The 17136-nt window shown below is 39.5% G+C and overlaps 1 protein-coding gene across 1 annotated transcript in view; it reads left to right on the top strand.

The window, feature by feature from the left end:
- CEP70 (centrosomal protein 70) overlaps positions 1-17136 on the top strand; it is a 113574-nt gene that overhangs the window by 25941 nt on the left and 70497 nt on the right. The window contains 4 exon segments of the mRNA XM_017895848.1: positions 3143-3216; positions 4400-4490; positions 4607-4730; positions 5266-5446. Of these exon segments, the coding sequence (XP_017751337.1) occupies positions 3148-3216; positions 4400-4490; positions 4607-4730; positions 5266-5446 (465 nt within the window). The 5' untranslated portion in view covers positions 3143-3147.

Below are 17136 nucleotides of genomic sequence, written 5' to 3' on the forward strand. Positions count from 1 at the left end.
ATCTCTTGTAAGGCAGGCCTGGTGGTGACAAAATCTCTAAGCATTTGCTTGTCTGTAAAGGATTTTATTTCTCCTTCACTTATGAAACTTAGTTTGGCTGGATATGAAATTCTGGGTTTTAAATTCTTTTCTTTAAGAATGTTGAATATTGGCCCTCACTCTCTTCTGGCTTGTAGGGTTTCTGCCGAGAGATCCGCTGTTAGTCTGATGGACTTCCCTTTGTGGTTAACCCGACCTTTCTCTCTGGCTGCTCTTAACATTTTTTACTTCATTTCAACCTTGGTGAATCTGACAATTATGTGTCTTGGGGTTGTTCTTCTCGAGGAGTATCTTTGTGGTGTTCTCAGAATTTCCTGAATTTGAATGTTGGCCTGTCTTGCTAGGTTGGGGTAGTTCTCCTGGATAATATCCTGAGGAGTGTTTTCCAGCTTGGTTCCATTCTCCCTGTCACTTTTGGGTACACCAATCAAACGTAGATTTGGTCTTTTCACGTAGTCCCATATTTCTTGGAAGCTTTGTTCGTTCCTTTTTACTCTTTTTTCTCTAAACTTATTTTCTCACTTCATTTCATTAATTTTATCATCAATCACTGATATCTTTTCTACTACTTGATCAAATCGGCTACTGAAGCTTGTGGTGCATGCGTCACCTAGTTCTTATGTCATGGTTTTCAGCTCCATCAGGTCATTTGAGGTCTTCTCTACACAGTTTTTTCTAGTAAGCCATTTGTCTAATCTTTTTTCAAGGTTTTTAGCTTTCTTGTGATGGGTTTGAACATCCTCCTTAGGTTGGAGAAGTTTGTTATTACCGACCTTTTGAAGCCTACTTCTGTCGACTCATCAAAGTCATTCTCCATCCAGCCTTGTTCCGTTGCTGATGAGGAGCTGCGATCCTTTGGAGGAGAAGAGGCACTCTGATTTTTAGAATTTTCAGCTTTTCTGCTGTTGTTTCTCCCCATCTTTGTGGTTTTATCTACCTTTGGTGTTTGATGATGGTGACTTACAGATGGGATTTTGGTGTGGATGTCCTTTTTGTTGATGTTGATGCTATTCCTTTCTGTTTGTTAGTTTTCTTTCTAACAGGTCCCTCAGCTGCAGGTCTATGGGAGTTTGCTGGGGGTCCACTCCAGACCCTGTTTGCCTTGGTATCACCAGCGGAGGCTGCAGAACAGCAAATATTGCAGAACAGCAAATATTGCTGCCTGATCCTTCCTCTGAAAGGTTCGTCTCAGAGGGGCACCCGGCTGTATGAGGTGTCAGTTGGGTTCTACTGGGAGGTGTCTCCCAGTTAGGCTACATGGAGGTCAGGGACCCACTTGAGGAGGCAGTCTGTCCGTTCTCAGAGCTCAAACACCGTGCTGGGAGAACCACTGCTGTCTTTAGAGCTGTCAGACAGGGATGTTTCAGTCTGCAGAAGTTTCTGCTGCCTTTTGTTCAGGTATGCCCTGCCCCCAGAGGTGGAGTCCACAGAGGCAGGCAGACCTCGTTGAGCTGTGGTGGGCTCCACCCAGTTCGAGCTTCCTGGCTGCTTTGTTAACCTACTCAAGCCTCAGCAATGGCGGACGCCCCTCCCTCAACCAGGCTGCCACCTTGCAGTTCAATCAGTCAGCAAGGCTCCATGGGCATGGGACCCGCTGAGCCAGGCACGGGATATAATCTCCTGGTTTGCAATTTGCTAAGACCATTGGAAAAGTGCAGTATTTGGGTAGCAGTGTCTCGATTTTCCTGGTACAGTCTGTCATGGCTTCCTTTGGCTACGAAAGTGAAATACCCCGACTCCTTGCGTTTCCTGGGTGAGGTGATGCCCCGCCCTGTTTCGGCTCGCCCTCTGTGGGCTGCACCTGCTTTCCAGCCAGTCCCAATGAGAAGAACCAGGTACCTCAGTTGGAAATGCAGAAATCACCTGTCTTTTGCATCAATCACACTGGGAGCTGCAGACTAGAGCCGTTCATATTCGGCCATCTTGGACTTGGGTATATTTTTAAAAATCCATCATTATAGTCTTGTTTTTCCCCTTTACTAGTTAGAAAATTATATGCTTCTGTTCAATTCTTCAGTTGATGTCCTAGAAATTCTCAAGCATCCTTAACTTATACAAAAGCCCAATGTTAACAGATACCTTTACCAGTGTCCACCTGGATTGTAAACAAACTTAGAACACTGTTACTCCATTTGCCCTACTCTCAGCTAATATATTTCTGTTATTGTGCACTTTAATTGTATATTTTAAACTTCACAAGATCTCGTTATGTAGTCTGTGTTTAGACTCGCTCATTTTTTTGCTCTTTTTTTCTATATCTCTGCTTTTCTATCAGGGAGTCTTCTGCATGAAGCATCTTCTTTAGAATTTTTTTACAGGGCAGATTTGATGAACCCTCTCAGATTTATTTTGTGTCATGTAATTGAAAATATATTTCTTTTGCCTTTATTATTCATTAATGAATGTTTTCACTGGCTTTAGAATTTTAGATCAGCAATTATTTTCTTTCAGCACATTGAAGATATGTCTAGGTATGGCTGACTTTTTTTTTCTTTTTTCTTTTTTACTTTATCCCAGTTGCAGTATGTTGGGTTTCTAGAATGTGTGGATTTGTGTCTTTCATTGATTCTCAAATTTTTCTTAGCCATTAGCTCTTCAAATGCTGCTTCTACTCCATTCTTTCCTTTGTTCTTGGGTACCAGTTATGCATTATACTTCATCAGTGTATCCTCTGTTTGGAGGAGTATGTCCTCTGTATTTTTCTGAATGCAGCATAAAGAACTGAAAGAAGCATCTTCCAAAAGTTAACAGTTTATTAATGTCACATGCTTTTCACATTGTACAGTTAGATACTTCCTTCATTCTGTGGTGGGGGGTGGGACAGGACAGAGTATGTGTGTGTGTGGTATATGTGTAAAATCCCAGAATACTTTATTTCCAGAGGAGAATATTATAAGATAGGGTTTATTCAAATGAGTCTTACAATCTGCTATCTAAGAAGTCATAAAGTTTTGCCGCAGGAATGACCTGAATTGTCCTGCAAGAGAAGTGGATTATTTTAAATATACTTTTCTTTAACTCCTATTGCACTTTTTGTCTTTTTTCATTTAGGCAACTCAAATTTTTTAATTGCCAATTTCTGTTTCTTTTGATTCTACAAAAGAAACGATGTTTCCGGTAGCCCCTAAACCTCAGGATTCCAATCAACCATCAGACAGACTTATGATTGAAAAACAGGTAAACTTAAAATATTTTAAGACATTACTTCTCAAAATATGTGCCAAAGAATGCTACATCTGCAAACAGGAAAATTTGACTTTAAAAGGATTCTTTTCTCATAATTTTGGGAAATGCTGGGTTAAAGACTATGAAATGGTTGAATTACTCTAAGACTTCACAATATTAGTCTCCAAAGGGAGGGTTTAGTATACAACATTTCATACCTACTTAACACTAGTTTGATGAACTTTTCATTAGACTTGTGTTCTGTAGCATGTACTTTGGAAAATGCCATTCCCAACTATTTTCAGAATTTACAATTACTTTACCTTAAAATGTAAGAGGTATCAGGGAACAATATGTATAAGTTAATCATTCAAAATATGTGACTTTATTATGTATAGAGCATTTTATTTTTATGAGTTACAGTAGATGTTCTGAGACACTAACTCAGAGCTTTTGGCTCCTAAAACAAACATCAGTGATAATTTTAGTTGTGTTTACCACGTAGTTAAACTCTGTGATCAGAAAGACTAAAGCATAAATGAGGGAAAAGTTATGAGTGGGAGGAGGTGTCAAAAAAAAGGAGGAAAAAGTAAACAGTCAAAAAGAAAGACTTGTTTGACTTTGAGAGCATCTTTCAGTGTGATTCTGTTAGAGTCAGTTATCCAGATGGACAGGCTTCTTTTTATAGTTAGACCTTGTCCATTTGACAAGGAGCTGTCTGAAATATTGGCTCCAACTAGTCAGGTATGTTTTGATTTTTTTGTGACCCTAGTCATTATGAAAGTGATACTTAGAAGTGACTCACCTTTTCTTTACTATTCAGTTATTATAGCCTAGTGTGCAGCTGTTTATTCTGAGCAAGGTGTGGTTTGGCTTATTAAATCTGAAACCTTAGAGTTGTTTGATTCACTGAAATTACAAGGTGTTTTTATTGTTGTTAGTTTTGTCCATTGAGGCCTACATGTGAGTATTCTGTATAATGCAACAATTTGTGCTTATTTACATACTTCTAATCTATTACTAATTTTGCTGGAAACAATAAATGTGTTTTTTGGATATTGTATATGCATAAACATTTATACTTAAAACTTTTGAAGAAAAAGTTCTATTCTGAAAATGCAGGAAATTATATATGAGAGAATTTCTTCACTTTATATCTTAAAGTTGACCCTTTTTCCTGTCTTTGTAATTGTAGCAGGAAGAAGCAGAATGGGAAAGCATAAATGTGCTATTGATGATGCATGGCTTAAAACCTTTGTCTCTAGTCAGAAGAACAGATCTCAAAGGTAATTAGATCCTATTCTTGCTGATTAAGGTAAAAGTATTTTCCTTAAAATTTTTTTATCTTAAATCTTTTGCCTTTTATTTTTACTATCTGTATTATATACTTTTAAAAATGTAGATCTCATCATTTTTGACAAACAGTCATCACAAAGGATGAGACAGAATTTGAAATTGTTGGTGGAAGAAACATCACGTCAACAGAACATGATACAGGAGCTTATAGAAACTAATCAGCAGCTTAGGTAAGAAAATGGAAAATATTTCTTTTGAATTGTTTGTATGCATTCTAAAAATAACTGCATTGAAAACAATCTTGAAATTTAATTTCCCATTTTGATTAAATATTAAATTAAAAAATATTTTTATAGGTAAAATTTTAATAGGTAAATCTTTTGGTAATAACTTAGCATATATGTTTAATGTACCCTATATTTCTTCTATTAGTTTCTGTTGCAGGATGAGCATCTCAAATCTGAAAATTTGAAAGGCTCCAAAATTTGAAACTTTTTGAGCACCAACATGATGCTTAAAGGAAATGCTTATTGGAGCATTTTGGATTTTGGATTTTCAGATTTGAGATGCTTAACTAGTAAGTACGATGCAAATATTCCAAAATCTGAAAAAATCTGAAATATGAATTACTTCTGATTCCAAGCATTTTGGATAAAGAGAATGCAAAGAAACTTTAGAAAGTCAATACGTTGTTATATGGATATGTTTGGTAATTTGATTTATTTTTTAATACTAAGGGAAGAAATTGTATGTCTGTTAACTTAGAAATGAACTTCAGCTAGAGCACAGCCGAGCAACCAATCAAGAACAACGAGCTAATGACTTGGAACAAATTATGGAGAGTGTGAAATCCAAAATTGGTGAATTGGAGGATGAATCACTAAACAGGGCTTGCCAGCAACAGAATAAAATAAAAGATCTTCAAAAGGAGCAGAAAACTTTACAGGTACTGACTTATGAATTCCTAGATGATGGTTAGTTAGTACTAAAACATCGCATTATGGTCCCAGGTGACTTCCATGTTGTTTGATTCAGTGTTTTTTACCTTTTTTGGCCTATCACTGCTACCTTGAAATTCTCTTCACTTGATTTCCAGAATGTCCTCTTTGTTTCCCTCTGACCTCACTGATCATTCTCTAATTTCTTTTGCTGTTTTTTTCCCCTCATCTCCCTAGGCTCTTAGTATTGGAATTCCCCAGTGCTCAGTCTTTAGATCTTTTCTCTTTCCTATATACTTTGATTCCCTTGGTAATCTCAATCTAATATAGGATCCAAAATTTATATCTGTAGCCCCATCCTCTCCCCAAATTCCAGACTCATATCCAGTTGCCTACTTGATATCTCTACTGGATATCTAATAGGCATCTACAACTTTATTTATTTACTTTTTTGAGACAGCGTCTGGCTCTGTCACCCAGGGTGGAGTGCAGTGGCGCAATCATGGCCCAGTGCAACCTCTGCCTCCTGTGCTCAGGTGATCCTTCCACCCCAGCCTCTGGAGTAGCTGGGACTACAGGCACATGCCACCATGCCTGGCTAATTTTTATATTTTTTATAGAGACAGGCTTTTGCCATGTTACCTAGGCTGGTCTCAAACTCCTGAGCTCAAGTGATGCGCCTGCCTCGGCCTCCCAAAGTGCTGGGATTACAGGTGTGGGGCACTGCACCTGGCTGGCATCTACAACTTTTTATGTCTAAAACAGAAATTTTATGACATTAAATAATTAACTTTCTAATTTTAAAAGCTTAAAACGTGAGTGTTTATTGTGATTAAAGGAAATGAATCTTGTGCTGGTAACTAATGTTTAGTTGTGTGAGATGTTTCTGATCTTTACCAACATTATATCATTATAAACATTAAGTTCTTATTTTAGTGGTTTTGCTGACACAACAGTATATATACCTTTGCATATGTGAGTTCAGGCTATCTAAAAGGGAGCAGTATTCATCAGGCAGGGTCTGGAAGTCCCCTCAGTGTATGCTGGCAGTATTGGAAGGATCAGATGAGTTAGTATAAATTCCATGGAGTCCGAGAGAATTAACCAGAGATACTAGGGAGCTCTAGTATGAGGATAGAGGCAGTTGGTGCTCTGACCTTGTTTATGTGCCAGCTTGGGGCAGGCAGTACTAGAACTGCTGATATTGATCATAGTTTCAGAGAAGACATTGTTTGACAAACTCCTCTACCATTAGAATGCTATATTTTTAGGTTGGCTTTTTTTTTTTTTTTTTTTTTTTTTTTTTTTTTTTTTTTTTTTGAGACAGAGTTCAGCTCTGTCGCCCAGGCTGGAGTGCAGTGGCATGATCTAGGCTCACTGCAACCTCCGCGTCCCAGGTTCAAGCAATTCTCCTGCCTCAGCCTCCCAAGTAGCTGAGACTACAGGCATGCACCACCATGCCCGGCTAATTTTTTGTATTTTAGTAGAGATGGAGTTTCACTATCTTGGCCAGGCTAGTCTCGAACTCATGACTTCATGATCCACCTGCCTCAGCCTCCCAAAGTGCTGAGATTATAGGCGTGAGCCACTGTGCCCGGCCTAGGTTGGCTTTGTTAACAAGGTTGCTTTCCTCATCGATAGTATATTTATAACATCTCTCTAAAGGGAGGGGTATTTTGGAAATATTTTCTGTATGCATTGGTTTTGACCTTGCTCTTATAGGGCAAGTGGAAATCTGAAACTCTTTAAATCATTGACTTATTGGTGTGAAAAGCAGCCATCAGAAGCTGTAAATGTGCTGTGCTGGGTCTTTGGCTGAGTGAACAAGTTCAGAGCAGGGAAGACCAGTGGTCTTTGTTGGGGAAGATATCTATTTGTCTTTCAGAGAGGTTGAGATATAATTAATAACAAAATTAAATTATTAGAAATACAAGGCTTACACATTTACCAGGGTTTTAAGCACTTCAAAGAACAGATACATGAGAGTTCATTGGTAAGGGGTGACTTGAATGTAATGCCATGTATTTTCTATCAAATGGTTTCATCTATCATAAATGATTTATCATGCCTTTAGCTCTTTGTTCCAGGTCCCAAAGATTTGTCCTGTAGCTTATAAATTGGTACAGAGGAGGTTTCATGTTTCAGTCATCCATAGAAGGGGAAAGGCAAATAAGATTGAGGAGTGGGTACCTGGGGTTGGGGAAGGCTATCTGTCCTAATATGATCAACTGAAATTAGTTGTTTGTTTTTTTAAGTCTCTGATGGGTACTTTATAGAGTGTCAACAGAAATCAGCAAACCCAAGGAATTGCTGTCCCTGAATGTTGCTAGGTTGCCTCATTTCATACTAGTCAAACATCTTATTCTATTATAGAGAAGGAAAAAATATTTTTACTTCTATCCTTTCAGATTCTCAATCAGGGCTCTATAACAAAAGACTAACAAGTGAAAAACAAACAAGTTTATGAATATATCGTATATACATGGGAGAAACCCATGGATGTTGGGCTCAAAGAGATTGCTAGAACTTGGACTTCTATAGCATCTTAACAACAACCACCACCAGTAAATTTTCAGAGAAGTGGCAAGACAGAGGAAAAAGACTTTGAGTCTCTAGGGAAGCAAACTGTGGGAAGGTAAATATATCAGGGACTAATGGAAGATAAGGGCTAGTCAGTAAAGTTGGTTATGTTGAGTCCTCTAGTGCCACCTCTGGGCTAATAAGGATCCAGGGTTGTCACTGGATTAATTTCTGTACAAATTTATGTACTCCTTTAGGCTAATAAAGGAAGGGCAGAGAGCTTTTCTTGTGTTATCGTCTTAGTTGCCTTCAACTCAGAATAATCCTTATACCAAAGTGGCGTGTTTTGAGGTGTCAACTTCTATTCTTGACCATGCTAATCAATCTTTGCTGTCTTGAGAAGATGAAAGTGCCTGTGGAGAATAATTATTTCATAGTTTAAGACACATTCTTCTATTTTTGGTATACAGTTGCTTCCAATTTTAGAATGGTTTAGTGCTGCGTGTTTTGTAGTTGGGAGAAAGGAAACATTGGTTTTGTATGTATATGCAAAGAGGTCAAGGAAGTTTGCAAATGTTTGAGGTATATTGAAAGACTTTTGGGAAAAGACAATTCAGATGGCATGGGCTATTGATATAATTGGTATTCAGTTTTTTTCATTCAGCATAATTATTTAAAGATTCACCCATGTAGTTGCACATACGCATAGTTTATTCCTTTTTATTGCTGATAAGTACTCCATTGTATGGATATACCACACTTTGTTTATCCATTCTTCTGTTGATGGACATTTTAGTTGTTTCTAGTTTTTGGCTATTACAAAGAAAGCTCTTGTAAACTGTATGTTCAAATATTTGTGTGGACATATGCTTTCAGTTTTCTTGGGTAGATACCTAGAATTGGAATTCCTGAGTTATATGGTAAGTATACATTTAAATTTTTTTTTTTTTTTTTTAATACTTTAANGAACATGCGGTGTTTGGTTTTCCATTCTTGTGTTAGTTTGCTGAGAATGATGGTTTCCAGCTTCAAAGGACATGCACTCATCCTTTTTCACAGCTGCGTAGTATTTCATGATGTATATGTGCCACATTTTCTTTATCCAGTCTATCACTGATGGGCATTTGAGTTAGCTCCAAGTCTTTGCTGTCGTAAATAGTGCTGCAATAAATGTGTGCATGTGTCTTTATAGTAGAATCATTTATAATACTTTGGATATATACTCAGTAATGGGATTGCTGGGTCAAATGGTATTTCTTCTGGTTCTAGATCCTTGAGGAATTGCCACACTGTCTTCCACAATGATTGAACTAATTTACACCCCCACCAACAGTGTAAAAGTGTTCCTATTTCTCCACATCCTCTCCAGCATCTGTTGTTTTCTGACTTTTTAATGATCACCATTCTAACTGGTGTGAGATGGTATCTCATGGTTTTGATTTGCATTTCTCTAATGACCAGTGATGATGAGCTTTTTTTCATATGTTTATTGGCCACATAAATGTCTTCTTTTGAGAAGTGTCTGTTCATATCCTTCACTCACTTTTTGAGGGGGTTGTTGTCAGGTGGATAGATTGCAAAAATTTTCTCCCATTCTGTAGGTTGCCTGTTCACTCTGATGGTGGTTTCTTTTGCTGTGCAGAAGCTCTTTAGTTTAATTAGATCTCACTGGTCTATTTTGGCTTTTGTTGCCTTTGCTTTTGGTGTTTTAGCCATGAAGTCTTTGTCTATGCCTATGTCCTCAATAGTATTGCCTAGGTTTTCTTCTAGGGTTTGTATGGTTTTAGGTCTTACGTTTAAGTGTTTATTCCATCTTGAATTAATTTTTTGTGTAAGGTATAAGAAAGGAGGTCCAGTTTCAGTTTTCTGCATATGGCTAGCCATTTTTCCCAACACCATTTATTGAATAGGGAATCTGTTCCCATTGCTTGTTTTTGTCAGGTTTGTCAAAGATCAGATGGTTGTAGATGTGTGGTGGTATTTCTATGGCCTCTGTTCTGTCCCATTGATCTATATATCTGTTTTGGTACCACTACCATGCTATTTTGGTTACTGTAGCCTTGTACTATAGTTTGAAGTCAGGTAGTGTGTTGCCTCCAGCCTTTTGCTTAGGGTTGTCTTGGCTATGCAGACTCTTTTTTGGTTCCATGTGAAATTTAAAGTAGTTTTTTCTGATTCTGTGAAGAAAGTCAATGGTAACTTGATGGGATAGCAGTGAATCTATAAATTACTTTGGGCAGTGTGGCCATTTTCACAATATTGATTTTTCCTATCCGTGAGCATGGAATATTTTTCCATTTGTTTGTATCCTCTCTTATTTCCTTGAGCAGTAGTTTGTAGTTCTCCTTGAAGAGGTCCTTCATATCTCTTGTAAGTTGTATTCCTAGGTATTTAATTCTCCTTGTAGCAATTGTGAGTGGGAGTTCACTCATGATTTGGCCTTGTTTATCTCTTATTGGTATAGGAATGCCTGTGATTTTTGCACATTGATTTTGTATCCTGAGACTTTGCTGAAGTTGCTTATCTGCTTAAGGAGATTTTGGGCTTTTCTAAATATACAATTATGTCATCTGCAAACAGAGACAATTTGACTTCCTCTTTTCTTGTTTGTGATACCCTTTATTTCTTTCTTTTGCCTGATTGCCCTGGCCAGAACTTCCAATACTATGTTGAATAGGAGTGGTGCAAAGGGCATTCTTGTCTTGTGCCAATTTTCAAAGGAAGTGCTTCCAGTTTTTGCCCATTCAGTATGATTTGGCTGTGGGTTTGTCATAAATAGCTCTTATTATTTTGAGATATGTTCCACTGATACCTAGTTTATTGAGAGTTTTTAGCATGAAGGGCAGTTGAATTTTGTCAAAGGCCTTTTCTGCATCTATTGAGATAATCATGTGGTTTTTGCCTTTGGTTCTGTTTATGTGATGGATTACGTTTATTGATTTGCATGTGTTGAACCAGCCTTGCATCCGAGGGATGAAGCCAACTTGATCTTGGTGGATAAGCTTTTTGATGTGCTGCTGGATTCAGTTTGCCAGTATTTTATTTTTTATTTTTTTTTATTTTTTGGTTTGCCAGTATTTTATTTAGGATTTTCACATCGATGTTCATCAGGGATATTGGCCTGAAATTTTCTTTTTTTGTTGTATCTCTGCCAGCCTTTGGTATCAGGATGATGCTGGCCTCATAAAATGAGTTAGGGAGGATTCTCTCTTCTTCTGTTGATTTAAATGGTTTCAGAAGAAATGGTACCGGCTCCTCTTTGTACCTCTGGTAGAATTCGGCTGTGAATCCATCTGGTCCTGGACTTTTTTTGGTGGTAGGCTATTAATTACTGAGCCTGTTATTGGTCTATTCAGGGATTCAACTTCTTCGTGGTTTAGACTTGGGAGGCTGTATGTGTCCAGGAATTTATCCATTTCTTCTAGATTTTCTAGTTTATTTGTGTAGTGGTGTTTATAGTATTCTCTGATGGTAGTTTGTAGTTCTGTGGGATCAGTGGGGATAACCCCTTTATCATTTTTTATTGTGTGTATTTGATTCTTCTCTCTTTTCTTCTTTATTAGTCTGGCTAGCGATCTATCTATTTTGTTGATCTTTTCAAAAATCCAGCTCCTGGATTCATTGATTTTTTTTCGAAGAGTTTTTCATGTCTCTAGCTCCATCATTTCTGCAGTAATCTTAGTTATTTCTTGTCTTCTGCTAGTTTTTGAGTTTGTCTGTGCTTGCTTCTCCAGTTCTTTTAATTGCGATGTTAGGGTGTCTATTTTAGATCTTTCCTGCTTTCTCTTGTGGGCACTTAGTGTTATAAATTTCCCTGTACACACTGCTTTAAATGTGTCCCAGAGATTCTGGTACATTGTGTCTTTGTTCTCATTGGTTTCAAAGAACATCTTTATTTCTACCTTCATTTTGTTATTTACCCAGTAGTCATTCAGGAGCAGGTTGTTCAGTTTCTATGTAGTTGTGCGGTTTTGAGTGAGTTTATTAACCCTTAGTTCTAATTTGATTGCACTGTGGTCTGAGAGACTGTTACGATTTCTGTTTTTTTTGCATTTGCTGAGGAGTGTTTTACTTCCAATTATGTGGTCAATTTTAGAATAAGTGTGATGTGGTGCTGAGAACGTATATTCTGTTGATTTGGGGTGGAGAGTTCTGTAGATGTCTATGAGGTCTGCATGGTCCAGAGCTGAATTCAAGTCCTAAATATCCTTGTTAATTTTCTTTCTCATTGATCTGTCTAATATTGACAGTGGGGTGTTAAAGTCTCTCACTATTACTGTGTGGGAGCCTGAGTCTCTTTGTAGGTCTCTAAGAACTTAACTTTATGAATCTGGGTGCTCCTGTATTGGGTACATATATATTTAGGATCGTTAGCTCTTGTTGTTGCACTGATCCCTTTACCATTAGGCAATGCCCTTCTTTGTCTCTTTTGATCTTTGTTGGTTTAAAGTCTGTTTTATCAGAGACTAGGTAATTGCAACCCCTGCTTTTTTTTTTTTTTTTTTCTTTCCAAATATTCCTCCATCCCTTTATTTTGAGCCTATGTGCGTCTTTGCAAGTGAGATGGGTCTCTTGAACATAGGACACCAGTGGATCTTGACTATCTAATTTGCCAGTCTGTGTCTTTTAAATGGGGCATTTAGCCCGTTTACATTTAAGGTTAATATTGTTATGTGTGAATTTGATCATGTCATTAAGATGGTAGCTGGTTATTTTGCCTGTTAGTTGATGCAGTTTCTTCATCAGGACTGTGGTCTTTACAGTTTGGTATGATTTTGTGGTGACTGGTACCGGTCGTTCCTTTCCATGTTTAGTGCTTCCTTCAGGAGCTCTTTAAGGCAGTTCTGGTGGTGACAAAATCTCTCAGCATTTGCTTGTCTGTAAAGGATATTATTTCTCCTTCACTTATGAAGCTTAGTTTGGCTAGATATGAAATTCTGGGTTCAAAATTATTTAAGAATGTTGAATATTGCCCCCCCCCCCTTCTCTGGCTCGTAGGGTTCCTGGAGGGAGATCTGGTGTTAGTCTGATGGGCTTCCATTTGTGGGTAACCCCGACCTTTCTCCCTGGCTGCCCTTAACATTTTTTCCTTCATTTCAGCCTTGGTGAATTGGACGATTATGTGTCTTAGGGTTGCTCTTCTTGAGGAGTATCTTTGTGGTGGTCTCTGTATTTCCTGAATGTGAATGTTGGCCTGTCTTGTTAGGTGGGGGAAGTTTTACTGTATAGTATCATGAAGAGTGTTTTCCAACTTGGTTCCATTCTCCCCATCACTTTCAGGGACACCAATCCAATGCAGATTTGGACTTTTCACATAGTGGCATATTTCTTGGAGGCTTTGTTCATTCCTTTTCATTCCTTTTTCTCTATCTTGTCTTCCTGCTTTATTTCATTAAGTTGATTTTCAAATCTCTGATATCCTTTCTTCTGCTTGATCAATTCGGCTGTTGATACTTGTGTATGCTTCACGAAGTTCTTTTTTTTTTTTTTGAGACAGTGTCTCGCACTGTCGCCCGGGCTGGAGTGCAGTGGTACGATCTTGGCTCACTGCAAGCTCCGTCTCCCAGGTTCACGCCATTCTCCTGCCTCAGCCTCCCAAGTAGCTGGGACTACAGGTGCCTGCCACCATGCCCGGCTAATCTTTTGTATTTTTAGTTGAGACTGGGTTTCACTGTGTTAGCCAGGATGGTCTTGATCTCCTGACCTCATGATCTGCCTGCCTTGGCCTCCCAAAGTGCTGGGATTACAGGGGTGAGCCACCGCACCTGACCAGCTTCACGAAGTTCTTATGCTGTGTTTTTCAGCTCCATCAGGTTATTTATGTTCTTCTCTAAACCGGTTATTCTCGTTAGCAATTCGTCTAACCTTTTTTCAAGGTTCTTAGCTTCCTTGCATTGAGTTAGAACATGCTCCTTTAGCTTGGAGGAGTTTGTTATTACCCACCTTCTGAAGCCTACTTCTGTGAGTTTGTCAAACTCATTCTCCATTTGGTTTTGTTTCCTCGGTGGCGAGGAGTTATGATCCTTCGGAGAAGAGGCGTTCTGGTTTTTGGAATTTTCAGCCTTTTTGTGCTGGTTTCTTCCAGTCTTCGTAGATTTATCTACCTTTTGTCTTTGATGTTGATGACCTTATGATGGGGGTCTCTGAGTGGACATCTTTTTTGCTGATGTTGATGCTACTCCTTTCTCTTCGTTAGTTTGCCTTCTAACAGTCAGGCCCCTCTGCTTCAAGTCTGCTGAAGTTTGCTGGAGGCCCACTCCAGACCCTGTTTGCCTGGGTATCACCAGCAGAGGTTGCAGAACAGCAAAGATTGCTGTCTGTTCCTTCCTCTGGAAGCTTTGTTCCAGAGGGGCACCTGCCAGATGCCAGCTGGAGCTCTCCTGTATGAAGTGTCTGTCAGCTCCTACTGGGAGGTGTCTCCCAATCAGGAGACCCAGGGTTCAGTGATCCGCTTGAGGAGGTAGTCTGACCCTTAGAGGAGCTTGAATGCCGTGTTGGGAGATCTACTACTCTCTTCAGAGCCGTCAGGCAGGGACGTTTAAGTCTGCTGAAGCTGTGCCCACATCCGCCCCTTCCCCCAGGTGCTCTGTCCCAGGGAGATGGGGGTTTTATCTATAAGCCGCTGACTGGGGCTACTGCCTTTTTTTTCAGAGATGCCCTGCCCACAGAGGAGCACTCTAGAGAGGCAGTCTGGCCACAGCGGCCTTGCTGAGCAGTGGTGGGCTCTGCCTAGTTTGAACTTCCAGGAGGCTTTGTTTATTCTGTGAGGGTAAAACTGCCTACTCAAGCCTCAGCAATGGCAGATGCCCCTCACCCCACCAAGCTCAAGCATCCCAGGTTTACTTCAGACTGCTGTGCTGGCAGCGAGAATTTCAAGCCAGCAGATCTTAGCTTGCTGGGCTTCATGGGGATGGGACCCGCCTACCCACACCACTTGGGTCCCTGGCTTCAGTCCCCTTTCCAGGGGAGTGAACGGTTCTGTCTCACTGGAATTCCAGGTGCCACTGGGGTATGAAAAAAAAAAAAAAACTCCTGCAGCTAGCTCGGTGTCTGTCCAAATGGCCATCCAGTTTTGATTGAAACCCAGGGTCCTAGTGGTGTAGGCACTGGAGGGAATCTCCTGGTCTTTGGGTTGTGAAGACTGGGAAAAGCGCAGTATCTGGGCTGGAGTGCACTGTTCCTCACTGCATAGTCCCTCCTGACTTCCCTTGGCTAGTAGAGCAAGTTCTCTGACCCCTTGTGTTTCCCAGGTGAGGCGACACCCCACCCTGCTTCAGTTCGCCCTCCGTGGGCTGCACCCACTGTCCAACCAGTCCCAATGAGATGAACTTGGTACCTCAGTTTGGAAACACAGAAATCAACCGCCGTCTGTGTCAATCTCACTGGGAGCTGCAGACCAGAGCTGTTCCTTTTCAGCCATCTTGGCAGCAATCCTCACATTTAAGTTTTTAAGAAACTGTCAGACTTTTTCAAAGTAGCTCTATCATTTTACATTCTGACCAGTGTATGAGATTTCTAGTTTCTTTTTGTCCTCATCAACCCTTGGTATTTGTCACCTTAATTTTGATGAATATTTTCACTGGGTATAGAATTATAAGTTGGTAGTTACTTTCTTTCAGCATTTGAAATATTCCATTGTCTCTTAGATTCCATTGTTTCTGCTGAGAATTGAATTGTCAGTCTATTTGCTGCTCCTTTGAAGGCAATTTATAATATCTCTGACTACCTTTACTATTTTATCCTTGTTTTGGTTGATTGTTTGTTTTTTGTTTTTGGTACAGAGTCTTGCTCTGTTGTCCAGGCTAGAGTGCAATGGTGCAATCTTGACTCACTGCACCCTCTGCCTCCTGGGATCAAGTGATCCTCTCACCTCAGTCACCTGAGTAGCTGGGAATACAGGTGTGTGCCCAGCTAATTTTTGTATGTTTAGGTAGAGATAGGGTTTCACCATGTTGGCCTGGCTGGTCTTGAACTCCTGGACTCAAGTGATCTGCCTGCCCTGGCCACCCAGAGTGCAAGGATTACAGGCATGAGCCACCATACACGGCTTGTTTTTATTTTAAAGCATTTTTACTTTGTGCCTAGGCAAGTTTTCTTTTGATTTATCTTCCTTTGATTTTGCAGCATTTCTTGAATGTGTGGCTTGATGGCTTTTATCAGTTTGGGTACATTCTTAGCTATTATGTCTTCAAATATTGTTTCTGCCCCATTTTCTCTTTTCAATTTCCCCAGGAGTCCAATTCCATTAGTATTTATCATTGACTACCCTATGTCTTTCATGTTTATTCTTTTTTGTATTTTTGTTACTCAAAGCTCATTTTGGAGTGAAACTTTCCAGCATTTTTTTTTTTTATACTTTAAGTTCTAGGGTACGTGTGCACAATGTGCAGGTTTGTTACATATGTATGCATGTGCCATGTTGGTGTGCTGCACCCATTAACTCGTCATTTACATTAGGTATATCTCCTAATACTATCCGCCCCCCCTCAACAATAGGACCTGGTGTGTGATGTTCCCCTTCCTGTGTCCAAGTGATCTCATTGTTCAATTCCCACCTATGAGTGAGAACATGCAGTATTTGGTTTTCTGTTCTTGTGATAGTTTACTGAGAATGATGGTTTCCAGCTGCATCCATGTCCCTACAAAGGACACGAACTCATCATTTTTTATGGCTGCATAGTATTCCATGGTGTATATGTGCCACATTGTCTTAATCCAGTCTGTCGCTGATGGACGTTTGGGTTGATTCCAAGTCTTTGCTGTTGTGAATAGTGCCGCAGTAAACATACGTGTGCATGTGTCTTTATAGCAGCATGACTTCTAATCCTTTGAGTATATCCCTAGTAATGGGATGGCTGGGTCAAATGGTATTTCTAGTTCTAGATCCTTGAGGAATCGCCACACTGTTTTCCACAATGGTTGAACTAGTTTACAGTCCTACCAACAGTGTAAAAGTGTTCCTATTTCTCCACATCCTCTCCAGCACCTGTTGTTTCCTGATTTTTTAATGATTGCCAATCTAACTGGTGTGAGATGGTATCTCATTGTGGTTTTGATTTGCATTTCTCTGATGGCGAGTGATGATGAGCATTTTTTCATGTGTCTGTTGGCTGTATGAATGTCTTCTTTTGAGAAGTGTCTGTTCATATCCTTTGCCCACTTTTTGATGGGGTTGTTT

This window comes from Rhinopithecus bieti, unplaced genomic scaffold (genome assembly GCF_001698545.2).
Source record: "Rhinopithecus bieti isolate Rb0 unplaced genomic scaffold, ASM169854v2 scaffold_26603, whole genome shotgun sequence".
In the NCBI taxonomy this organism is placed as follows: domain Eukaryota; kingdom Metazoa; phylum Chordata; class Mammalia; order Primates; family Cercopithecidae; genus Rhinopithecus; species Rhinopithecus bieti.